The sequence below is a fragment of the Syngnathus typhle genome, linkage group LG5 (assembly GCF_033458585.1).
Source record: "Syngnathus typhle isolate RoL2023-S1 ecotype Sweden linkage group LG5, RoL_Styp_1.0, whole genome shotgun sequence".
NCBI classification, from domain to species: domain Eukaryota; kingdom Metazoa; phylum Chordata; class Actinopteri; order Syngnathiformes; family Syngnathidae; genus Syngnathus; species Syngnathus typhle.
This window is the reverse complement of record NC_083742.1, coordinates 13,435,468-13,463,148: the sequence shown is the minus strand read 5'-3', so window position 1 is coordinate 13,463,148 and position 27,681 is coordinate 13,435,468. Positions and strand designations below refer to the sequence as shown.

Below are 27,681 nucleotides of genomic sequence, written 5' to 3'. Positions count from 1 at the left end.
ATACACTGTAAACAGGTTTTGGAGTCCAACCCAGCAAACAAGACTAAATGGAAAACCGCCAACTGATAAGACAAGAAGCAACGACTGAAGCTAATTTCCTAATGTCTCTGTTTATCCTTTTTCTTGTTTTTTTTTTATTAGTTTTTCAGGATTCCTCAAGTGCATGAAAAGAGGAAGAGAAAGACCAATGATGTGAAAGTCTTTCATTTTAAATGACCAATGTGTATTGGTTTGAGATGGTCTCACCTCCAGCTGCTGAGCTTTGGCGTTCTTTGGGTCACAAAGGGACGTGTTGATCCGGTGGTTGTGCTTGACGCAACGTTGGGTTGTGTTCTGCGGCATGGGGAAGGTCTGGCGCACCAACGTTAGTCGACCCACCGACTTCCTTACCAATTCTTGCAGGTCATAGTCGGAGATCTCCTGAGAGGCAGCAAAAAAGAAACACGCTGCTGTGAGATAGATGTAAATTTTTCATGTGAAGTATAGAGCACTATTAACAAATTGTGAATATATTTGAATGGAAAAAAAAAAAAGCATGCAAACACAAAAATATAGATTTTCTGGGACAATTAAAATAATAAAATCAACTGTAATTTATTCCTGTCATTATTTTCTGTAATATATTTTTTTATTTGAGCCTGAAATTTCGACAAATAATTCTGGCATTTTTTTTTTCAAACATTAAAAAAACAACAATGAAATGATCAGTTACTTTTTAATTCTCTAATTTCCAATTGAAACCAGACACAGTGCGCACTAGAGTCTCAAGGTCACCATAATGATCTTCATTTCTTATCTGCAAATCTACTAGACCTTTAATTTGTTGCATAATAGTGAGAGGACCTGTATTGTCTTTGTTGGACGTCGTCACATAAAACTCACCCACATCCTCTATTTATTTTTCATTCTGTCTCAAATAGAATTAAATGACCTACCTGATAACTTGCTTAATCTGCGTACACTCCGCTCGGAGAGCACATGTGATTTAATGTGTATACCCGTGAGTGTGTTTGTGTGCGTCACATTTGTTTAGCTTCAGTCCCTAAATGGCTAACAGCTTTTGGATCACGCCAACACTGAAAGTCACACCGGGTGAATGCTGTCCACGTTTTGAATTGAAAGAGGCCAACACCAGTACGAACATAGAATGGCATGAAAATAGTCTTGTGTGTGTGTACTGGGATTTATGTGCATTAATGTGTGTGACTTTGAGTCGTTTGAGAAGGGGAGTGTGTGTGTTGACACTCAATTCAATGCCTGCCCTTGACTGGCTGGTGTGAATCTTAATTCTCCTTTGACCACCAGATCCGGCTTTTTCTCAGCAATTTTCAGCATGGTCTCTCTTTGCTGTATTCTCAGTTTTGTAATCCAGTGCCAGAGGCCGACTGTTTGGGGAATTGTACCACATTTCACCCCCAGAAGTCCACAAATAGATTCCTTACTTGTACTGTTTTGAAACTTGAGAGGACAAGGCATACACACAAGGTTAAATGTGCTCAAGTTTCAATTATTCCACTGTTGGGTGAGATAGGAATATTCATTTTCTTGAGTTTAGACCCATGACTCTATGTTTTTTCTGTTGCTTTGTTTACATGATCATAATGGAAGATTACACTGCATAAACCAAAGATTTCACTACATTAAATAACCCTAACCATCCCATCAACCCAAGAGCACAGAGGCTTCTTTTATTCGGCTTTATGTTTGAAAAATCTCTCATTCCGTTGTCCTCTGCCCCCTCTCCTCACAGCCTCTTCACCTCTCCCCCCCCGAGACATTAAGTACTTCTTTCTTGAGCGAGAAAAGCTACTCCTTTCTTCTCTAACCTTTTCTATGATCTCCCATTTCTACTGCCGACCCTCCCAAGAACTCCCCATTCGGTATGGGGAAAAACTCACAACGTCTTCATCGCTTCAAGTTTGAGAGTCATCAAACTCCTTCACCATCAATTCTTTTAAAAGGTGTGTTCACACCTGCAGTTGCCTTTCTCTGGTGCTAATGGCTTCGAAAGCTTGACCTATTGGTTTGTTTCCATTAATAAATCAAAATAAAACAATGAATCAATACAAACATGACATCACTGGTTTGGTGAGGAAAAATGCCATTAAATTTTGAGGATTCAGACCTTAAACTTTAGATTTACGAGGCAGACATGCTAACTGTTACCATGCTGCCAACCTCTTCAATGCAAATACCAAAAATCAAACTGCACTATACTGTTACGAAGACAAGTATGAGAATGTTCCCTTCTAAATTTAAGAGCAAAGGCGAAGGAGTGTGTGTCCTTTATCATTTCTCTTCTTCATCCTCACCCCCTGGCAGAACCAAGGCGATGAGGAAGGGCAGGGTGATCAATTATAAAGTGTGAACTGTGCCTCAGTGGGACGTCTAACTGCTGGCTGTAGATAAAGCAAAGTTATGACAACCATACGCTATCCCCTCATCCATAAGAAAGCACAGGGAGGCACCAGGCGCTCCCTCCCATATATTCTCATTTTCCAAAGTACAAGAAGATATTGAAGCCTTCATCCACTTAAAGAGTCTGTTTGAATAAAAAGCTTCACTCATCCCGTTATGGAGTAGTTGCATATGCATCGGATTAGAACATTCTTCTCGACGGCATTGTGATCGGCAGAAGTAGGACATTGGGTCGGAGCGTTTCTAGTGTAGTAAAGTGAAAAGTATGATTTTAATATTGTAAATGCTGGCGGTCAAGCTGTATGATGTGAGAATTAATATCCCCCACCACAGCTGGTTTTGTCACTGCTTGAAAAAACACAAACAGTTTTAGCACGTACATTCATGAAGTTTAATTTTTGTGTTCTAGATTTAGTCGGAAGGTAAAAACCTAGATCTTTGTTAGTCTTGTTAATGGATTATTAATACTGTAAGGGGTAGCAAAACTCAAGGTTGTGCCAGGTGGAAAAAAATGAAGATGAGTTTGTGTTTTACATTAAAATAATCCCATTAAGACAAAATGCAAAGATCAAAAGTTGTCACACAGTTATCCCTACAGACTTAAAACAGAATAAGAAGTTAAGATACTGCACGAACACGATTCCAATCATGTTGTCTGTTTCTTAGCAGCGATTAAAGTACTGTTGCCTTTTTGAGAAATAGATGTCTGTAAATTGGCAACATTGACTGAGATTTTGCAAACTGTTCTCTCTCTGTGCTCAGTCATGTTTTTAATAAAATACGTGCATGTCAACTAGTATAGATGGCTAACGAATGAATTTTGTTTAATTGGATTTGCTTCGTAAGATTTTCTTCTGTGTTGGTCATGAATATTAGGTTGACATTTTCAAAAAATAAGTTCTTCTCATGGTATTTGATGGTTCTGCTTAATAAAGATTATGAGGCTGTCCTTGGGAGAAAACAACTCTCCTTCAAAAGGGGTCCCTGTACCCAAAAAGTTTGAGAACTGGAATTTATGACATTCATTCCAGTAGTGCATGGAAATACCGAAAATGTTGCCATTCGACTTGCATGATCATCCCAGTAAAGCTGCCAAAAGAGCAGAGCACTGCCAACCAGACAGCCTGAAGAGTGTTAGACAATAGCAGATGTCTGATAGCTCAATGTGAATGTGGCCTAGCAGGCAATCAACAAGAGAGTACGCTTAGCGGGCTGCTCCACATTATTAGCTGCCATAAGCGACCACACGGGGAACCTTGGCGTGTGGTGCCTTGACTGAAGCCACAGGTTTTTAACACTTTTCTTGTCGCTATTGTCATTTTCTTTTCTATTTGAAAACAATGACAATGCTTCCACAGGTAGCACACAATTGCAAATGGGGGAGCCACATACATTTTCTTTTCCCAGTAATTCAGTGTAAGTCAAGCTAAATTGATATGTTTAGGTCAAAAAAATATTTTGGACATATGTATAGCTGCAGCAAGATCCAAGACAGACTGCTAACTTTAGCATTGTGCAATATTATGGCGTGATGACATTACAGGAATGCTAATCCTTGGTAAAGACTGTCTATATGTTTTAATATTGCCAGGAAAGCTATTTTGCATACAGTGTGTCTGCACATTTTTGTTTGTGAGACTGTTTTCATGCCTTGGTAGAAATCTAAACAGACGCAACGTGCAATTCCATGAAGAGACAAGTGGATTGGTGATTGTTGTTAAAGATGTCATCTTCACAAAATGCAAGAGTCTTTAATATTGTGTAGAGAAGTCATTTACTCTTCTTCCAAATGGAGTCCTTTGCCTCCCCAAAATATAACCCTAAAGCCAAATAAAAAGGTCCTTCCATAGACGAACGTCCCCTGAAGTCTCATAGTGTCTAAACGTTAATCCACCTGAGGGACTGATTTATGTGCTTCTGTTTTGGTTAGCAGCCAAGTTCAATAGGGGACACCAGTTAATTCTTGCCAATGTGTCTCCTGTGTCACTCATAGCATCTTTCAACTCAAGTAATTACAGTTATTACCTGTTTTATTCCTAATGGAAATTTGAGGGAAATGTTCATTGGTCTCGAGTGGATCTGAATGGACTAATTGGTGCACGGCATCGATAAGAGCGACAGCCACTATTTGGGGTAATGTGGTACATAGCTCTCCAGGAAATGCATTAACATCAAATTATAGCGAATGTTAAAGTTTAATTATGTTATCTTATTACCAACGGTCACGTTAAATTGGGAGGAATAACAAAATGAATTCAAACTGTGGAATCACAGTCAGCCCCCTCCCAAAAAAAAAGTTTACTTGTATGATTAAGATCGTGACTTAGTGGACTCCTCGTCCTCTCATTTCCCCTCCCAGTGTTATTAATATTTAAGTTACCTCCCTAATTTTTGATTGTAAAACTTATTCTCATCTAAAGGGATTCCGCAGCGGTCACAAGCAAATATCATCTGCTTAACAGCCTGAGAAATAAATGAGAATTTTAATTGGGATAGGCCCTTTACAGCCAGGGGGACACAAAATTCTTGTAAAGATAAAGCCAGTTACTTTTTTTCTAAATTACTTTAGAAAAATACCAAGGGTGGTTGTTTGAATTCATGTCTTGCAAGAAATGAATTCCAGAAGATGCACAGAATTGGTTATTCTAAACAAAAAATATTATAAATATTTTGGGTGACTCGGAATAGGGCGTACAACAATGACCTGAGCCACATGCTGCTTCACCACACTAGAAGAAGTTATTTGATCACATGTAACAGTCTGCTTTGCTACATTCCAATTACAATTATGAAATGAATTCTTGTAGGTATACAACAGTTTCAATTTTAACTCACCAGATACAAGCTTACATGACACTCAGTTCTGCTTTATCAGAAGAACATTTACTCATTTAAAAAAAATACATACAAAACACACTGATGGATCAAATTTGTATCTCTTCAATAACTGACCTCGTTGATGAGGATCCAGTGACAGTCAAAAGCCACCAAGTTGGTCTCTACCACCTGCAACACACCAAAAAAAACAAAAAACATTCAGCATATTGTTGTGTTTGTTAGTATTAGCAAAACACATTGCTGACATCTTTTAACAAAATTTTTTTAGTCTTAATTAATATTTATTTGAATTCTAATAGCGTGCCCTTTGTGCCATGGCCCTCTCACACTCCACATATCCTCTCGTATATCATTAGCTATAATTGCCTAGTTGCCAATATGTCATAAAAGTTTGTTTTTTTTAGATCATAAACAAAAAGCAACAGCTGGAGCGGGAGATGGCGTGTGGCTAATAGCGCTTTAATCTCCCGCAGTGTCTCTATAAAACTTCATCATCGTAACAATGACGGCCACCATAAAGCATTCTGTCAGCGGATAGAAAGAACAAGATGAACGCCGAGTGATGACTCACAATTAAACGCAAGATCTTTACCTTAATTTCTCTTTATGAATCATGGAGTACATTTCCACTCATTCACTAGTAGACCATAAAATGCGATTTTCAAGACAATTTCACTCTTGCTTCCGCTCGAAAATCACAATAAATAGACTATGTTGCGTTCTTTCCTTGTTAAAATGTTTTTTTACGTTAAAGAAAGTATGTAGCATGCCGTTAACACGGCTACTATATGTGCTTTTGTGTTTGCTGACGCGTGTGTGTGCGCCAGTGCAAGTGTTTCCAGTTTTTGCCATTACAATCTCCCAGTGGCAGCCGCCTGGACAGATGTTTACGGCTAATGAGAGAAAGGACACACTTTTATAACACCACCCATGACTCCTCAGGGGTTGAAGCTCTTTAGTGATAGATACAAACGTGTGCCGGTGCTAAACAAGCAAAGATGTTATATTACAGCTGATGCCACAATATACTGTGGAGTTTGTTATGTGAAATGATTAAAGTGGTGTGTGACGTTCTTTTTTGTACGTTTCTTAAAGACACTATTCAATTTATTTTCCTGGAAAGTCCAAAGTAAATTGTAAATATCCATCTTTCAACCCCGCACTGGTAATTTGTACTTTATGTGAGTTACTGGAAGTCATTTTAAGTATTTTTCTTTTGGGTTTTGATAGAGTGTGATTGCAGATTTTCGACCTCAGCCTAGCTTTCGTTGGATTTCTGCTTGTGTATTGGGAAGATTGTAGGTTGAAAATTGCAGCTGGTTACTATTAGTGTGGACTGAATGGGTGGCAACAAAAGGGGAAATTGGGATTATTTTGAGGGTAATGGCAAAATGTTCAAAACAAAACAGCACAAAAAAATACATTTTTTGAAAACACTGAACTTAGTTCAAGATTTGGAATCGTCAAGTATAAACTGAACCAGTTGAACGTTGAACAAAATGTTGAAAAGAGGCTGTGATGTACCGAAGTCAAATTCCTTGTTTGGCACGCTCAAACATGGCGAATAAAACTCTTGAATCTTGAACTAGTTCATGTAGAAAATAAACTTTTTTCCCCAACACTGATTATAAGCATATTTGAACATTATAGAAAATGCACAAAAATCTACCAACAGTTGAATTTCTCCCGGATAAACATGGGGAAAATAATGCTAATAGGTGCGGATTCTCTGTATGTGACCAGAATTCTTCCAGTCCATCTCAGCAGCATAACCTCTGGTATGCACCACGAAGGAGTTGCCATCAGCACCATCTTGGAAAAAACATGAAACTTTTTCAATCTCGCTCTGGTGCTTCTACTTCTCCCAAAGCCAGCCTATGTATCTCACTGCCATCCATGCATAATATGCCCTGCTGCAGCACAACTTGTTTGCATACGGATGGAATAGCAAGCCATAAGAGAATTACATTCTATAAATTCCCCGGTGCAATTCATATCCCACACCCTTCGCTTTAGAAGGAGCATAACAACAAGATGGGATGGAGGAGATGACAATGGACTTGAGAGGGAAGATCGGCGAAACGACGCTTGGGCCACAGAGGATACAGTGTATCGGCGCGTTCTCTGCGACAGTAACAGCAAGACCCGAGGCCTCTGGGCCAAACAGGCATCATGAAAGAGGAAGAAGCTGAGATTCTTCAGTAGGAGCACCACCAGTGTGTTGTTCGCAGTGCATGCTGCCCTGCTGGCATCCAAGCTTTCACACACCAGGCATCTTTGATTCTGCAGTGGAGAGGAGGTGGATGAACAAGCTGTTTTCCATTGCAGATAATCCTGACGCCGCCCACTCAGGGGCAACTGGACGGATTGGAGAGTACTTCGGCGGACAGCCTTGCAGACACGACAAACCAAACTATCTGTGGAAATGCTTAGTTGTAAATGATACTTCAGTAAAATCTGGAATTTGCCAGCCTTTTATTCAGGTTGCAGTTCTATATTGAAAGGGGGGGGGGGGGGGTCACTTGCAAGGTCAGGGGGATTATTTTTTTTTTTTTCTGAGTTCGTATCAGAGAAGCCCTTTTCACACTGCCAGCTGCTGGCATTGCTTTGCAATGGACTGTCGACATAGACTATTTTGTTTAGAGGTCACTGACACGGGACTGAGGTACAAAGCCCACCTGGAGAGTTTCCACCTCCCGGAGGTGGCATTAAAAGGACACGTAAAAGCCAACATGTTTCTGGGTCATTGCGTAGATGGCACTGACACACATTGAGAGCCCAAAGTCAAGTCAGCATGTTTGAGTGTGGAAACAAAAGGCCATTTGGCGATACTGAGGAAAAACTTTAAGAGGTAATATCAATTCAATTTTACACCTCTGAAGCTCAAAACGTATGACAGACATAACATTGTACCATCCTTTCCAAAAGCTTTAACCATCCACACAATTTGTCTCAGAGTGATGGCTTGAATATCACCTTCGCCCTGTAATAACACCTTCAGAAATAAGTGAGAATTACACACATGGCTGCCGCTGGATGACACATGGTACTGTATATACTATAGTCAAGTTTCAAAGTGGCAACATAAGCTTGCTTACTCTAAATTAATGAACATCGACTAAAGAACCATTCAAAGTCATAGTCAGGAGCTCTTAGAAATACTATAATAGACAAGCAAAGCTGTGTGAATGGTGGTGGTTGTTTTCAAAGGAAGAATGTGCATGGCTATTGAATAATGTACTCCAAATTGAAAATGAGATTAAGAGTAATTTAATGCTACGCTCTATTTGGGATCAAATATAGCAAATAGCCCGCAGGCCCAGCCCTCCAACATCTGCATATCAATGCTTCCCATTTACACGCCACAAATACAAGCAGGGAAGAACACGGAGAAAGATATTAGATGCATTCCTCCACATTCAACTCATGGTGCAGGTAGACCTACGATTTGGTTGAGTTTCAGAAACACATTTCCAATTGAGATCATTTGTCCAGATTCCAATTTGTCGCCATCATGAATGGCAGATCAAGTGCTACCTCTTAATCATAAGTGACACGCATGACAGTTAACTATATAGCGGCTCGCGCCGGAAGCTAATGAAGCGGTCTACGTATTTATTCAGTGCTCCTTCTCAAATTACATGAACTGTTCAGACTATTAAAAAAACTCTTCTAGGTTGACTCCCTCTCCATCACGTGTCTATTAAGCACGATCAAAGTGAGGGTTCTTTTACTTTATTTTAATTTCATTACATACTATGGGTAACTTATTTATGCAGCTCCAAATGTGCACTCAGAATGGAAAGTTATTACTTTATAACTTAAAAGCATGATCAGCAAGGTGGACTCATTTATGTCTCTGAAATAATGAGAGGTCAACCTTTATTTTATCCCTATTATGTTTTATCCCTGTTAGTAATTTTTGAACAAATTGTTGTTAATTAATTTTTGGTTTACTTGCCAGGACATCCACTTCCATGCCTTTCTGTACTCATCCAGTCAGTCTTTGGAAACCTGCTAATGGCATTTTGTTACCTAGTGACATTCTTTGATTCTGTTGTTTGTTTCAATTCAGTTAAGAATGTCAAGAATAAAATATACTTGTTTTTTATAATGCTGGTAGATGACTTGTATTAAATGTGAAAATAAGGTGCCATAATATGAATAAATCTGGCTCAGATTGTTTTTAGACTTGGACGGTATTAAATGCATCACAATAATCCAACAGTCCATCATTGCAATGCAAGGCAGTACATTGATGGACTATGATTGAGCCCTGATTGATAGGACAAGCTAGCATTAAGGGGCACCCTGCTGTCGCACATCATCTGAGCCTTTAAGTCTGCTCAAATGGAGCAATGTGATTGTTTTTGGTGCAACACAAATACTCATGTGCTAGACTGAATGTATGGGAAAATAAAATACATTTCCTCCGAAAATCGAAGGATGTCATGATATACTGTAGACTATCCCCTGGCAGACAAAAATATTCTATTCCAAAAAATGATTGACAGGATATGTGGCATGTTTACATTGTTTTAAGGAGAAAAAATCCAATTAAAGACACTTCTCATTTGTTATCGTATCATGTTCGAGACGTACTTTTATCAAAATACCTCAAGGATCAGGGAATATGGCAAACTTTTGCTTTATTATTTCTTTTCTTGATTAAATCAACCGGCGAGCTTTGTCTCGTGGAAGTGACGAGCCCTGATCAAGCTACATACACAGCTGGGCCAATAGCAAGACTTCCTTTTGTTACCATGACAACTGGGGACAGCGCCTTGGATACTAATTGATAGCAGAGTCGAGTCTGGGGGGGGGGAAAAAGGAAGAGCCTCTTCAGACACTAAATGCACTTGTGGAGTTCCATACACTGCATTGTGTGTCGTCCATGGACACAGTGGTGCTATTCAGAAACTAATGCTAATCTATGCAAAACAGCTCCGTTTATCTTTTGTTTTTTGATGTGAACATAGGGACTTTGCACATGTGGAGGATGTAATGTTTCTGCATAATAGCGTCTAAGTTTTACAGGCAGTGTAGTCTGTTGAAAGATGCCCTGGATCTTCACCCAGGCTAGCTAATCATGCGCTGAGACCTGCTGTGTGGGTGTGTTTATTATTTAAATTAGCACCACTGTTACATAACAAAAATGGATAATGGCTCACACACAAGATGCATTTCCACGAATGAACAATTTAACCTAACGTGATAAACCAAAAAGGAGCCTTTCAGGTGTAAAATATAAAGGAGAGTAATGGCTTACATTATCATCAAAGCGCTCCGAAGTGAGTTGAACAAATGGGGTGTGATTACCAGGTCCATAAAGAAAAATCACAAAATGTGCTCTAGCTCTCATGAAAACCGGATCTAATAATCTGACCAAAATGTATCCTGAAGCACTTTTCACCACATGCATACCAATTAAGGCATTGTTAACACAATATTTTGTCTCACATTTGAACCTTTCAAAAAGCAAATATGCCCGCAGTTGTCACGCTGATAAATTGTATTAATAATTTTTATCCCCATACATTGTGTGTGTTGGAAATAGATGAACATTTGTATTGTATGCTCACTATTTTAAGACCACACATTGACTTGATGCTTCACTTTAGGAAGTGTCCAAGTTTATAATGGCCATCACTCTCATACAGCTAAATTAAAGAAAAAAGAGAGCAAAAAATAACGGTATTTTTGCCGTAGTCTTGACAAATTGTAATACACCAAGAACATAGTTTATTATTACCCAGGCCTCCTTATTTTTGCTCTTGAGTAAATAACCACCACTCATGGCCACTATTTTGAGGAAACGGGATAGTTTCCATCAAGGCACTGTGTATTTAAGCCCCAGCGAGATGAGAGTAAATTACTTCTCAGGCCTTCATTTTCAGGACAGTGTATTCTGTTCATGAAAGAGTGAGATTTTGTGTAATTAAGTCTTTTGCTTCAAAGCAATGGAGCGTACCACGACACGCGTCGGACGTGTGTCAAAGGCTCGTGCGCTTCCTTCCTTGCAGCTAATGACTTGAAATCGCTGCCATTATGGTCGCTTTAATTAATCTGATCCGGCGGTGGTCATGCGTCAATAATCAACTGGTGTGTGTGTGTGCATGTGTGTGTGAGTTGTCACATTCGACAAAAGCCACCAAGCGTCCCGTTGACGGGGTCTCGCCCTCGCTCTCCAGCGCTGCTCTTGTACTATCGACATTATCGATAAAATAAGAGAGAACAGCGTGAGAAAAAAAAAAAAAGCAGCAAAGTCACTTTTTTTTTTGTGCACATTCAGCAGACATTGGTATATATCCATCCTGGCTCGCCTTTTGATGTCTCCACATGTTCAGACAGAAAAGCTCTTTGTGTCCAAGTGCTACTGGGGCAGAAAGTATAAAATGGCCAACATGCATTGAGCCCCTCAACTTTTCTATGTGCACACACTCGATGGCCTTTTAGTTATTGACTGGGCCGCAAATTCAAGCAACTGGAGAGAACGTTGAAAACAAACAGGCACAGGCACAGGCACACACACATAACAATAAATATGACGAGATGCAACCTGACATTTATCAATGGCTGGACAAATACATGGAAAGCGTCTCGAGAGGTTTAAGGTAAACATAGCGATGCTAGACTAGACTGTCCGAAACAAAGTCATGTCAAAGCCAAAAAGATAAGCGGCGCTTCAATGAGTTTTGTTGCATGCACAGATTCACATAGTTGGTTTTGTTTGAATTTGGCCACATGTCGGCTGAATGCGTCTCTCATATATAGTCTCGTGTTTTAAATGTCAAGTGAAAATTGGAAGCTTGGTGATGACCTCCATGGTAGAAAGCATGACAATCACTGGCAGTGCTTCCCATAATCGTCATGGTAACGACATTACATGCTATTGGTCGAGTAGAGATGTTTAATTTCAGCTAGGGAAGACAGAGTAAAAACTGCACCTTCATTTTGCATCTTTGAGGTATTCTGAGGAGAATATGTCACATTATTAAGACAGAAATGTTGTAAATTCATTGCAATTAAAAAAAGAATAATTTAACACTCAATAGGTATAAAAAGAAGAAAATTACACAATTTGAATCAATTGCAAAAGCTGCATTTTAAAGCAATTTGTGTCACAGGTCACACGCTACCATTTTTTATTTTAACCCTAACCCTAACCCATGGCAACGACACGCTATTGTAATTCGAATTCAAATTAAGTGATGATCATGATATTTTAGAAGAGAATAAGAAAGAAATGTGAAGGTGTTTGAAGCAGAAGGATCTCTTCAAACATGTATGCTACTGTCACACTTGATACTGACACAAACGGTATACTTTTACATTTTTAAAGCAGTTGGCAGCCATTCATCAGTGCATTCATTTTTCAAAGCGTTTTCCAGGTAATTCTAAAATATGTGCACAACCTGCCAAGTTCATCCTGAATTTTAATGTAAAATTCTCCAACTCAGAACACCAAAATTAAATTATGTCAAAAAACAAAAGGGCTCTGATTTCAGGCTGACAAAATGAAGAATAGTGTTTGTGGGTCTGCCTTCACCCAGTCCAGTCAATGCTATGCAGTCTTTTTTTTTTCTCCGAGAGAGCAAGCAGGGCTGTCAGATTGCTCGACAATGCGTGCTGTCACTTCCACAAAAGCTTTGCAAACTTTTTTTTGTGTGCTTGACTTGTTTACAAAAGAAAAGCTTCTGTTAAAAATGGATAATGGTGATGTGAAAGAAAACGTCATGTGGCTTGTGACTCAAATAGTACAAAAGTGGTCAGTAGTTCCCCCTGACACCCCAAATTATAAAAATATACAGTTGTGTTCAGAATTAAAAAAAATATAGACGACAGTATTGAGCCGTCCATTTGTCCTGAGCTGAAATATGTCTCAGGTGCATGAAGTTAGGTGACAGAAAAGAGGAGCCAAGTTTAGCCTGGGTTGTTTGCGATAGGTGGAAAGTCTTCACTGCATGTGCGAGTATATGTGCGCTTTTGGTGCATCCTTTCAAAGTTAAATCATGTGTATACTTTTAAGATCAATGTAAGACAAGTCTTCTCAAAGCGCACTGCTATTAGAATATTGACAACCACTACACAATATTGCACATAGTCATCAAGAACAAAGAGGATGGTGAATGTAATTTATGGCAGCAAGCAGGAAATGGTTTGCCCAAGTAATGATTAATAGACATTGGGCCCCGGCTCGCAGTTTGGAAAACCCCGGTCATCAATGCGGAATTGCATTAGTAAAATTTCACGGTCACTACACTCTTTTTATACGTCCAGGCATGGTCCAGTAATTCCAAGCAAAGTAGTTTACTCATCTTGATGCGATATGCGATTGACTTCATACGAGCCCAAGCTACACAGAATCATTTTTCCATTGCGGCCATTTATTGCCCGCCTGTAAAACATCTTTACAACGAGCGCAGCTAGCAGAAAACGGAAAAGACTTGACACCAACAGCACAAGACGGCAAAAGAACACAGAAGAATTAAAGGGATTTTAACCTGTGGCCGAGGAATGATAGTGGATGATAAGGAGCAATATCGCCCGTGGCAATGTCATGGAGAAAATGACCCCAAAGGTTAGCTATACAGTATGTGTGTGGGCGTCTGTTGGTTAGACAGATGAAGATAGATGGAACGAAAAGAAAAACAATCATGGATGAACAGACAAGGTCAGCTATTGTTCGCACGCCTACATGTGTGTAGGTTACATGGCATGTGGAGCATCACCTCGTCTTCCCAGGTTTCACTAATATTTGGCCGAGTGAAAAAATTACTCCAGTCAGTCAGTCACCATGCAGGCTATTCGTCTGCCCCTGTGGTGACAAGCGCTATATGAAGCCTTCAGCCATAGGTCAACTGTTCGTGACATTGCGCACAGCTTCATCTTCACCAGTGTCAATCAAACGCCTAAGAGGGTCGGCACTCGCACGACGGTACTCAGGATGGAGTCAAATTGCGGAACATCCTTGCTACCGGTTGCTGAATATCTGAAACAACGCTCATACTTTATGACACTTGCACACAGCTCCTGTTTTGCTTCAAATCGATTATTTACTCAACGACACATAAGGTAGGCTAATCATCTTTTACACCATACAGGGAAATTGTTTACAACCCACCGCACCACTTTAATTAATCCCAACAAGGTTAACAAGTAAATAGTGGTCAGGGGGGGGGGATGTAATGATTGATTTAGTCATTCATTTTTGTCATAACATTAAACAAAGTTAATGATATGTAACAAAGCATGTCGAATGAAACTGGGTTTTAAAACAGCAATATATGAACAGCCGGTGCTGCTGTTTTGGCTAATAATTGATTTCATCATTGGAAAATCCAAATTGCATTGCATTGCATTGCATGTATTCCATCAGGGTTCTGCATTGTTTAAGTTGAACTATTCATTACAAGATTGATCAGTGAGTACAAGCAGACCTAGAAGGGGTCAAATGAGTGTCACAGTTGGAAGGCTTGACGTCGAAATGAATTAGCAGCGAGCAGACTAAGCAGCTGCGCTCGGTGCAGAGGAGCATCTGCTTGGCTCGTCAATTACAAATGTGATCGGTCCTCCTGGGGTCGCTGCATATGCCACATGCTACCTACCACCTTGCAGGTATCGCTGGAGCTCGACGCATGGACCGTGGAACATTTTAGCGCAAGGGGTGGCTAACTCCATCAGCATCAAGAGCCAAACGCGCCATGCACAACATGTTGACAAATATACAGCAGCTCAAAGGAGAAATAGTGAGTGGCGACTCGTAGCTGGTTGGCAGGGCTGGGGTGGAACGGTAATCAAAAGTCACTTTTTGATGCATGACTTGTTTTTAAGATCTGGTTCTAATTGGGTCTGGTAGGGAAACGTGTAGCAGACTACATTTTTTTCAGTTAACAGGAACACATTTAGTGGCGTGCACGTCCATGTTTATTTCCCTCTCAAATCTGTATCCATAAGTGCACCTCTGTCAAATGCTCTTCCAGTGGATAGAAATTAACCTGTGTATATTGTTATTGTGACAGTTTGTTGCTTGCTGTTGTGATGTGACATTTTTCTTCATGCAAATTATGTGCCTTGGCTCAATAAACCTTGGTGAAGCAAGCAAGATATGTGTGTGTGCTTAGACCAGTGCTTCTCAAATAGTGGGGCGCGCCCCCCTTGGGGGGCGCGGTGCTATTCCTGGGGGGGCGCGTGTGACCCTGGGGAACAGGCTTTTTTTTTGGCAGTACTAGAATAAAGTGTAATTGCGCGTTTACTACAGCAGGGGGCAGTGGCGCTCTCATTGTTACTTCTGTCACGTTTGCGACAGTGCAACATTTTGCGACTTACAAGACAAGTTAGGATAGTCACGGTGGGGAGGGGGGGCGCGAATAGTTTTCTTCTTGCTAGGGGGGGGCGTAACAGAAAATAATTGAGAAGCACTGGCTTAGACAGTTGATTAATATTCTTCAAAATGACAGTCAGCGACAATTAATCCATGTGCTTGGTGAGCCACATGTCTATAGACTATTTCAATCACAGACATGAAGACATATAATGTTCCAAATTAAATACCGTAATTTTCGGACTATAAGTCGCAACGGAGTATAAATCGCACCAGCCATAAAATGCCCAAATAAGTGAAAAAAAAACATATATATGTATATAAGTCGCTCCTGAGTATAAGTCGCCCCCCCCACCCAAACTATGAAAAAAAAAACGCGATTTATAGTCCGAAAATTACGGTACAAACAATAATCAATTCCAACAACCAATATCATAGTCTCCATTTAACATAAAAAACAATCTCCAGCTGTGATGAGAGAAACACACACTTCATTTACACAGGGGGGGACTTGTGCACATCATAAAATGATCATTTATGAAACAACGCACATGCTAGAAAATCTGCAGAGAGGCAAAATATGAGATTCCAGCCCGTCTGACCTTAAAAACAGATTATTATCTCACGCCTTCTCAATTATCCCACCGTGCCGTGTCTTCTATCTATTTCCCGCCGGTACTCAGGGGAGGAAAGCCCATTTGACGCAGAGACTTGACCCTATTACACTTTCGACAGTTACTAGGCAATAACATGACAGTTTGCAAGTAGACTGCCATTTGGATGCAAACACCTCCCGGAGGAGGACAGCTACTTCACGTTATGTACAATATAAAGCATTTAGAGGGAAATATCTGATTATCAATTGATGGGGAGATTACAAAATAAAATCACGAAAGGTTTAATAATATGAGAGAGTTAAAATTATTTTTATATACCTTTTTAAATTGTGGTGGTGCTTGACATGCCAATAACAGTATTTGTATTTTTGAACAGGTATATATACATATATATTTATATATATGTGGTGGTTGTCATGATGATGGCAGCGTTATCTAAAAGAAAAAAGAAAAAAAAGAACTAGTGCAATGCATCTATGCAATGCATTATTCAATGTGCTTCACTTCGAAAAGTTGTTCAAGTAAAAATAAAATAAAATAAAATTGTCACTTGAAGAGGAAGCTGTCCTGGAATTGCATTGTTGTTTGTAAATATTTCAACATCTTGATATCAAATGGCAACATTTATATCTTTCCCACTTCTTTGCATATTGAATGTGACATGCGAGTTTGCGTGTGGAAGCGAAAGAGGGAAATATTAAGGCCAAGTCAAAATTGTTTCTTCTTGTTTTTTATCTGAGTGGAAAACATTATATTTGGTGCAGGTCCATGTAATTTATTGATAATCCCTGCTGTGATCAAACGGAAGCTTTTATGAAGTATGAATATCTAGTACCTCTCTCTCTGGCGGGTTTTTTTTCCATTTCCATTTGACGGACTTGTGTTTATTGGATCTTGCAAATCACACAGATAACGTGACAGCAAACATTTGTTATTGCCCTCCAAATTAGGTGCATAATCTAATCTAACGTGCCAGTCTCTTGGTGCAGGGTAATTTTGCAAGGGGCCGCATCCAAATGATGCCAATAATGAATCAAGCGGCTAATGTCGATCTGTCACTGTTTAGTTGTCTGTCACGCTTTGCTATATTGTCTATTTGTTGAGACAGCTTTCAGTTGCATAGGAGACTGAATGAATACCTCTGCGACAAATGAGCTCGCAAAACACATTTGTCCGTCCGTGTGTGTGCTCTTGTCTTTTATCTATGCAGGCGGGGGAGACAAAATGAATCAAATCACATTGAATAATGATGATCGTATCATTACAATCTCCTGACGCTCCATCTACAGAAAACTTCCTGCCACTAAGTAAATAAAGTAAAAATAAAGTAAATAAGCTTAAGGTGTCAACCTTCGTAAAGAAAATAAAACTCAAATGAAATGTCAAAGAGGAACGTCACAAAGAGGGCCGAATCCATCTGCAATAGACACGGCGTAACTTCTAAGGGGTACATCAACATTGCAGCCAGAGGTCCCACAGGGCACCTCCATTGGCATTCTGGCAATCACACAAGCAGGTAATTGAAGTGTCACAACACCGGTTTGACAGATGAGCTTTGTAAAGAATTCAGCGAGAACTTTAACTTTGTGTGCTTTTCTTGCTAGAACAGGCACATGGCTTGGTATTCTCTTGTGGTTACAAGAAAAAAAAGGTTTCAAACAACCTTAAGGCGCATTGGAATTCGTTCAGCCGAAGTTCTGACTTCACACTCTTTACCAGAACATCCACAAGTGGAGATCCTGCAGTTCCTTGTACACATACTTCGCTTGTGCCAACCTCCTGCAAGGATTTCAAGGAGTTCTTTTTGCTTCCGCCATGCCACACCTGCCATCTGTGCTAAATTTCAAGGGAATGAGGAAAGCTGCTTCGATTGGCTGGGAATCAAGTTGGCAGTATCAAGTTGGCCCACAACGGCGCAAACGCCCATTTCTAATTGCACCTGTCTATGAAAATGTCAAAAGAAAGAAAACTTCACCCATGGGCGCAGTTAGATAGCATGTTGTGCATGAAGTGTGCTCACCAGAAGAAAAAAAAGCCCTGTGTTAATTACAGTCACACAGAACATATTTGCTACGGCAGACACACATTTCAGTCCCCTCCAAAACACACTCCCATCCAAATTAGACTGTGACTGGTCTTACAGAGGTCATTTTTAATTAAACTGAGATGAAGAGATGTCACGTGGGATCAGGGTTTTAAATTATGAATTCATAACTAACACGCAAGCACAAGCATGATTTAAACATCATTTTTGTACTGGAGAAAATGGAGATCCAGATTGTCTACATGTGTTCGTGTATCCATGTGTGAAAATAAAAAAAGCCAATAAAGAGGCAATAATGAGGGTATAATGCAATTAACTACCTAGTAATTATTTAATGCAATTATTGGATTTGACTAAGTATTACTGCATAAAAACTACAGAGGATAGCAATTCATAGAATGTTGCCGCCAATTATATTGCTGCAAGTTATGTTTGGTGATGTGATCAATACACATTGAAAAAGAAATGCACCATTGTGTCGCATGTGGTTGAAGGTTCTGAATTCAAATCTTGGCTTGGATTTTTTTTAATGTTCCAAAAATGTGTATGTTAGGTATATGTAGTTTTTTTTTTTTGAAATTATTAAATATTTATATATTATTATATATTTTTCAATATTTGTATTTATTTTTCTAACTCCTGCTGATCATTGAGTATAAAAAGACTAAGATCATGCCAATGTGGTTGAATTCTTGATTGGTTCACCGAGTGAGAACTTTGGCACTTACAAGGCAGGATTTTTTTTTTTAATAAATTTGATGGTTTACCTCAGAGATAAAGGCCTTGGCGGTAGCTGGGCTCATGAAGAGTACGGCTCTGCGGAGCGTGTCCCTGTAGCGGTGTAGCTCCTCCACCCGCATGGTCCTGAACAGGCTTGTGATCATCATGTTAACGTTGGACTCCACCTTCTGGAGAGACACGTCCATGCCATGGTGAGAAGCACGGTCCAGGAAGTCCTCAATACCGCGGATATCTGGACAAAAGAAGAGATGATCACGACTTGGCTGGGACCATCAAAGGTGACGTCCTACAGGTATGGAAACAGGATTCAAATTCAGTGTAATGTGCCAGATGCTCCTTTATCATTTTAAAGACCCAGAACTGCCCTGGTAGATTTCCCATCACCATCTCCACAGTCTGAATTGTATTTGATGATCATTTTAAAGCGTATTAATTGCGTTTGAACTGACTCTGTAAATGTCTTTCTTCACCGGTGCTTTACTGGCGGCGAGATGCTGCTTTCTTGCATTTGATCAGTCTTTGTATTATTAAAGGCTTGTGGTTTAAACATATTCCATTCTCAAGTGGAATAACATGGTCTTTTTCTTAGAAATGGTTAATACCCTATACTTAAATAAACCATAATGATAAAAATGGATGACTCACTTGAAAGTGGGAGTTAGGTGTCAATCATATATTTTTTCGACATAATCACCCCTCTGTGGTTGCATGACAAAAAGTGAAAAAAAAAGAAAAACTGTGGTGGAGTGGATCTTTAGATGCTGAAAGGCAACTTTTTGCCATGTTGTACTGAGCAGCCGAGATGGTTGCTTGTTTACTTTGTGATAAAGTCTATCTGGTTTGGCAAACTTTGGTGCTCAAGGGTCACATTCGATTTTTTTAAAATGAAAAATGGGCCAGATCATCCATAGGCTTTAATGAGTTAATATGTAGAACAGTTGTACTGTACATATAAGCAGACTCACCCGCAAAACATCCCATTCGTATATGTAATTTAGAAAAAAAAAAAGAAATCTCTTCCCGATATGCGTCATTTCTCGTCACTCCTGTCCTATTAATGCAAGCACAACATCGCCCCTCGCCTTTTCCCTCATGTTCTGAGACCAATCTATCTAGTTAATTGCATAGCCATGACTTTGGCAATGTCATTTGTTTTCATATCAAATACATCATTAGCTTGCTGATTTACCTATGACACACAAGCCGATATATAGACACACACACACACACACACACACACACACACAAATTCTCCGGCATCATTAGCGGAGGATATCAACTAAAGTGTCTTGATTAGGATTACCTTGACCTGCATGTACCTCATTAAGTGTTGAGGCGTTCAAGCAGAGAATAAACTGACACTTGTATCCTTATTTTTTTACCAGACAAATGACTCTTGGTATAGATAATGACTTCTTTTAAATGTAAATCAAGAACGGTGAACAACGTCTCGACCCACCTACGGTTGTTGCACTTTGAACCCCCGTGTTGTCTGCAAACCAAGTAGGAGGGTCAGACCTTAATTGTTAACTGTCATGTCACAAAAAATATAACTTTTGCATGTTGCGAATGGGCCAAAAATAATCACACTACATTTTTTTTTGTCATCTGGTATGAAGTATTTCAAATCAATGCAAAATATGTTTTTATTTGCCTCCCAAGATACTTTATTTGGTCTTATGATACATTTAAAAATTGCAATGGTATTGTAACTTGTTGCTGAGCAAGTTTAGCTAGAAATAAAAAATGTATAATTTATATTTTATTATATTTGATATATATATCAATATATTTCAACAATATTTTCAGAGGCATAGTGCAAATTCATATTTTTTTAGTGAAGTCATTTTCTTGTTTGAAGAAGTGTTAATTAAATTTCCTGTTTTACTGGCAGAAAATTTATATTGAAAAAATATATTACTCATTCTATTCAACATTTTATTTGTTTAGACTGTCCTCTTTGATGACCACAAAACTTGTTTTGTTGTTTACATTCCATTTTATTGTTATTGAAGTCAACCTAATGTCACCCTATTAAACTGAGCAGCCAGCTCAGAGTCAGAGTCAGAGTTTCGGGTTCTATGTTTACCACCCAAAGTTAGCTGGGACAGGGTCCAGCTCAGCCCTAACCTTAATGATGATGAGTGGTAAAGAAAATGGACGACTGATGGGTGGCCCCATTACATTTTATGTCTTTGAGTCACTGGTTTAATTCTATGGTGTCATTAAAAAGAAAATAAAGCCAAAGTAAGCCAAGTAAAGTCAACTTCATGACCGCAGGCCCTAAAATAGGTCAAACAAAATAAATTGAAGACAATTTAGTTGCTGTAATGAAATGAAGCAATTTCAACAGGATCCTAGGACATCTTTGCTGTGGCCTGAGAAAACACTTTGGGTCTTTTTAGCGTGTCGCATGCGTGCAGCAGCCTTTTATATAATCGCCATCCGGTCGTGTTGTGCTGTTGGACATCTTTGTCTTTCCCTTGGCCTACACCTCTGGCTGTCCTTCCACCTGCACATCAACGCTCAACAGAGAAAGCTTCTTAAATTATGCAATAAGCCTCAAAAAGTTGGCCTGTGTCGTAAAAGAAAAAAAAAACCTCCTCGACCAAGCAAAGTTTTTCCACAGTATTAAGTCCAAGAAAAGCCATTGAAAATGAGCTCTATGATCAGTAATATTAGTGTTATTAGTCACAGTCAATGCCCAGTGCTCGTTATAATTGTGTTTAAATATTTAGAAAAATTAAATAATATATAAAAAAAAAACTTCCCCGACCAAGCAAAGTTTTTCCACAGTATTAAGTCCAAGAAAAGCCATTGAAAATTAGCACTACAATCAGTGAATATTAGTGTTATTAATCACAGAAAATACCCAGTGCTCCTTATGATTATGTTTAAATATTTATTTATCCTATTTTTTCTGCAAATTGCTACTTATTTTAGAGTGCAAGACAACATTTATACGAAACATAAAGATGGCAGACAGTTTGAGACTAGTCTCCATAGGTTCTGCTGTTTTGATTAGCAACCGAGTCCAAATGAGCTGAGCAGTGAAAAATGTAATCACAGCTACTTGAGGGAGGCATTCATCTTAAGACTAATCGGAGAACCTATATTGCCAAAGTACAGTGTTCTGCTTTTGAAAATACATAAGGTAATTTATAATACATCCCAACCTTGAGTTGAGGAACATGATCAAGTTGTAGAATAATACATTATAAATTGTAATTATAAATGTGGCTAGCAGCGATAGCGTTCTCCACTGGGTATTAACACCGGTCGCATTTCTCCAGCTCATTACCTAAATGGACATACGATAAAACGAGCATGACACTCGTTCCGATGTGTATGCCTCCTACCAAGGGGTTAATAAAACATTCCCAATGATTAACAATGGAAATCATGAAGAATATCTGCACATTTAAATCTGAAAAAAATGTACAGTTGAGTTTGGACTGTAGCGCTTAACATGTGTCTGACATCAGCTTGTTTTATTGTCATTTTAAAGGTCATCAAGAAGAAGCTAATTGTTTGTGTTCTGCAGCTGGTTAGTAAACAGTTTGGATTTTTTGTTATTGTTAGTTTTTATTTTTCCTTCCACATTTTTTATTTTTATTTCATTTTGACTTCATTTGATTTTACGTGTCGGTTTTAATTTTTGGGAAAATCTGTTTAGCTTAGCTCCTATTAGTTTTACTATTAAACCTTGTGACCTTGTATATAATTTAATCTTCTCTACTAGATCCGAACTTTATTTACTAACTTCCTTCTTAATGACTATCTGTCCTGGCAGTAAACCTGTAGTCACCAATCCCGTAAAACATTTTTGAGCCAGTCCAGCTGGCCATGTTCCGTTTTGCTCTAAGATGTTTATCTGCTTCTGAGCTGGACTTCACTTCTGTAGGTATTGGCCTTGGGTACGTCCTTTCGTTGGTGTAGACGTTGGAAAATCCTCTAAGGATGTGAGAGCAACTAGCACCTGAGAACACGTTGCTTCTGTGTTTATTTGTTCGCCTTCTTTCCCTCCACTCTGCTCAATCCAATGTGCAATCTAACGCCGGTTCTGTTGCTTCCCCCTCACTGCTTTAAAGACTTCTTGCTATCTTTACAATATATTGTATCTGGTTTTTTTTTCATTTGTCCTCTAACCAATTACATGCTAGGAGCCAATACGGACCAAAAAGAAAAACGTATCTACTCTCAGTGTGTATCATGTTTACTTCCTTTCTTGAAAACAAGTCAGTTTCCTCATGGCTCAAATGTCATATCCGTCAAAAGTTAATTTCTTCTTGAACTTGGGAATTGTCTTCAGCTCTACTCTAAGAAGGGAAACGGACTAATATTGTGAATTCATTAAAAATGAAAAAATATATATATATTTTCCAATCTCTAGAGAGAAGGAAAAAAATCCCCTTTTAGATTCTATATGAAACCCACGGAGATTAAGTGCACTCTCCGGTTTAGTCACCCGCTTCTTAAATTGAAACCTTTCTCATGTTTGTAATGCCAGGCACGTTTTCACCATCATACACTTGCGGGAGCTTACAATATGTCTTTTGCACCTCGAAGGTATAAGAGCAATGACTGGGAAAAATCAAAGGCTTGTAAAACAACATGTCAGCCATTTTGTGACTCATAATTGTCCAGACGCTCTTCAAATCTTCACTTCTTGCGTTCGATTTAAAGTGAACTGAGCAGAAGCTTCATATTAAAAAGACAAACTCGTCACGGTGACTTTGTTTTGTTCCCCCTTGTTTCGAGTCTACTCTTGTAACCACCCAACTAATGCGTCTTCCGTATCCAACCTGTCACTAATTTCTCTTCGTCCGGAGACAAACGACACATTTCGGTGCACTATCAGCAGATGCAATACGATACGCCTTCCCATCCTTTTTGTGCAAACCAGCAAGATTAGCGCTTGACGTTTTCACAGTTTCTAGAGTTATGGACACAAACGGGGGAGAAACAAATCTCCCTTTGTCGTCGAGCAGCTTGTGACTTTACGATGAGAGAACTGCTCGCAAGAAGATTTAAGACGGGTTTTTCAATATAATTCATTAGATAGTCCACAGTGTTGAGTGCACAAGGTAGCGTTATTTTAATAGTTATGAACTTTAATTCACTTGCCACATAGCAAACATGGAAGACAATGCAGTAGCTGCAGACCGCAGTATGGCAGACAAGGTCTTTTGGAATTCAAAGCTCTAATTTTGTCCAAATTAAACTCTTCAACATCGTTCCTATGTCACCAAAATAATACGTTAATTGCTTTGGTCTAAGCACAAAAACAGCAATTAGGTTGAGATTTTTTTTGGCTAATTTCAAATCGCAAAAATAAATCCCAATTCATTCTGGCCTTAGACATTATTTTTCAGGGACAACTAAATTGCTCCACCACACAATGAACACGTTTATTTTATCCATTGATGACATTTTACCTCAGGCCCCCATGTCACTGAGCTGAAATCTAAAACAAGAGAAATCCTTTTAATGTCAGCATAAAGTAATTTTAAGTGGTTATTACATTTACCAAACAAGGCCTTGAGTACACAGCGATACAAGACAAAGTTGGCCGAGAAAAAATGGCATAGGAGAAAAAAGACACGGTTGGTAAAAGAGATGGAATACATGTGTTCTTGTCATGTGGGTCGCGCCACTAGAGCTGAAAATAAGCACAGTTGTGCCTTAGCACCATTTGAGAAGACATATTTGGCTGTCTGATCTCTAAAGGACTCTCGTTTTAAACAGGAGAGATCTTTTGGGAGCCCTCGTATCATCTTGAAAGGATGATACCAGGGCTGAGATGCTGCAACCATCCCCATCTCTTGTATGCTTTCCTTTCTCCATGGACAACAGGGAAGACCATTAGGGAACGAGTGTGATGATTTAAAAAAATCTTCAGTGGATGAGTGAACACCATAACCAAACCCCAGAGGACCCGTGTGGTTAACCAGTGACCACAAACCACAGCGGGCAAACTCGGGTGTGTGCAAAATGTGTCTCTTGTTTGAAATTGCCCATTTGGGGTCACATTTTGGGTAAACGCTTTCCCTCAGCCGTATTTTGTGTTTATTCAAGTTCTGACTGAGGTTTGATTGAGAGTATTTTGTGCTGAACTGACAATATTTGAGGGTCACATTCTGGTTTAGGTATTATAAGTTCCCAACAAGGTAAAACAAAATGTCCATATTCTCAAGTTAAAATATAAGACAAGAGATACATTACAGAAGATGTGAAGAAGCTTTGCACAGGCAGCAAACCCGAACCAGGTAGTTCATGACGAGCGCCAGAATCTATTTCACGTGGGTGATTTAACGATAGGGAGGGCTGATACACAAAACTGGAGGACGAGTGTTGCTGCCTCACACCCTTCATCCCCACCAACACAAGCACGCGAGGTGCATTAGCCATTATTCAATATTAATGTAATAAATAAACGCCATGCTGCAGCTCACTCATTAGAAGATACTTCCCTTTGAAATATTTAGTACACCGATAAACTACTTAAATGCAGCCGGAGATAGAGTCGGAGCTGCTGGATTGCTTTTCAAAACAATCCCACCGCAGAGTTCCCATTGGAGATCAATGATGACCACGCATTACTTCTTTCTTCTATTGAGTACAGTGAGCAAAATGGAGGCTCATTAAGGCCATGAGAAGTAATTCAACCCTGAATCACCGAAGGCAGAAAACTATCACGCGTCTCTTTATGGAGCTCGGGCTTGTCGGACCGCGGCGTCCACCGACTGATGAATATCGTCGCAGCTGGTGTTTTCCCACCGGCGAGAGAAAGCAAACTACTTGCTTTGACACCACTCATTAAGGCTATGTTTGAGAGAAACATATTTGGGAGGTTTGGCCCATTAGGAGCAATGCATCAGCTGTCTCGCCTTTATGACTCAGAGCTAAATTACCTCCATTCTCATAGCGCAAGAATGCAGATGGAAGGAAAATGAAGGCAAGATAGTTTAGAATAGGAACAGTTAGTCTGTGCTGATAACCGTGTGGACAAACACTACCTACAGTATTCCACCCACCATGGCCAATAATGATGTTCCAAGCTTGTCAAATAGCGACGCTTCATCATATGCATATCACACTTTGGTGTAGAGCAGGGGTCAGCAACAAAAGCATACTTCAAGAGCCAAATCTAAAACCCATCTTACCAAAGTCGGAATCGTAGAAGAGGACAAACTTCTGCCAGCCGTATTCGGACACCACTTGCATGATGACCTCGTTGAGATAAACGGGCGGGCGCACCATCAGGGTATAGTCATCGGTTCCAGGGCTCCGACTGGTGAGCGGGCAGGCGGAGCGGGGCGTGCCAGCTTTGGAGCGCTGAATGAAAAGATGCGGGATGTGCATGGCGTCGGCTAGCGTCTGCAGGCTATTCGCCGACATGCAGCCGATTGAGCTGACCAGGGCCAGGATGCCACGGTTCATCAGTTCGCATGCTGCATGGAGGGAAAAGGAGAAGGCAAGGTTCAATTATATGCACAGTTATTTCTTTATGAAGTAGTTATAAAAGCAGGATTCAGTTGAATACCCATCACGGAAACCATATCTTTAAAGAACAAATTGAAACCGTGAAACAGGCTTGAAATGTCAATTTGAACCCCTAAAATCGGCTTGAAACTTTCATCTGAAGCCCTAGCACCATCTTGAAACCATTTGAAACAATGACTTGAAACTCTGAGCCTGGATTGAACCGGGTGTGAATCCCCGACAGGCTTGAAAATCTCATTGGAAAAAAAAACTGCACAGGCATGAAACCATTATTACAGAAGAAACCGTTCACCCAGGATTGAAACACTATCGTAAAGAACCTTGATGTCAAACCCAATCCACAAACTTTTAACTTGTTGATCCTAGAATGAGAAGGAATACCCTCATTTAAAACCCTAAGAAAACCTCATTTTGACACAACAATCCAAACTTGAACCGGTAATATAAAGCCTAAAACTTGAAACCCTAACTTGAAACCCAAACTCTGACTTTCAGCCTTCACTTAAAACCTTAACCCATGCTTTGAACACCAATTCCAAGCCTTGATACCTGAACTTTAAACCCTAACCAAATTGAAACCTCAACTCTTGTTTGAAATGCTAATTATAACCCCCAATCTTTGCAAATGGCACTTATTGTAGATATATTGTCATTTGTTGTTTAGCTACATCATTTCAACTGCACACGCAGGAAAACAGACAATCCCACTATGTTCAAAGTGCAAATCATGACAGGTGCCAGTCAGTGGCAATATGGTCACTTTAGATGAGATGTGTTATCTTAAGCTATATTGAATACCACACACACACACACGGACCACTAAACACTAAGACAGACTCAACAAGCTATTCACACTGACTATCACTAAAATAGAACCTCGATCCAATAATTGATGCCTTTGCCTTAAAAGCAATGCTTTCTTTGCTCAAATTGAACAAAATTGAAGCCAGTGAATGAGATTGAAGTCAGGACATGAGCTTGTAGTGTTGCATCATCGCAGCAGCTATTGATTCACCGTCAAGCTGCTTTCAGGCACAATCATACAGCGTTAACGCTTTGACAAAAATGCATTTGAAGTTTGATACGACAAAAAGTCTGTCGCCAAAAGGATGGGTCTTTGCCAGTTTTTTTTTCTCCCATCCCTCTGAGTCTCCAGTGTGTTTGTGCTTTCCTCAACTTGAGAGCATTATCTG

The 27,681-nt window shown here is 39.6% G+C and overlaps 1 protein-coding gene across 6 annotated transcripts in view; it reads right to left on the bottom strand.

Annotated features, from left to right (window-relative positions):
* Positions 1-27,681, bottom strand: part of grid2 (glutamate receptor, ionotropic, delta 2) — a 257,463-nt gene that overhangs the window by 83,561 nt on the left and 146,221 nt on the right. For all 6 annotated transcript variants that reach the window (XM_061278264.1, XM_061278269.1, XM_061278266.1 and 3 more), the window contains 4 exons: positions 26,149-26,436; positions 19,009-19,214; positions 5,371-5,424; positions 247-420 (listed from right to left, as the gene is read on the bottom strand). In XM_061278264.1, the coding sequence (XP_061134248.1) occupies positions 247-420; positions 5,371-5,424; positions 19,009-19,214; positions 26,149-26,436 (722 nt within the window). The remainder of the gene's footprint in view (positions 1-246; positions 421-5,370; positions 5,425-19,008; positions 19,215-26,148; positions 26,437-27,681) is intronic.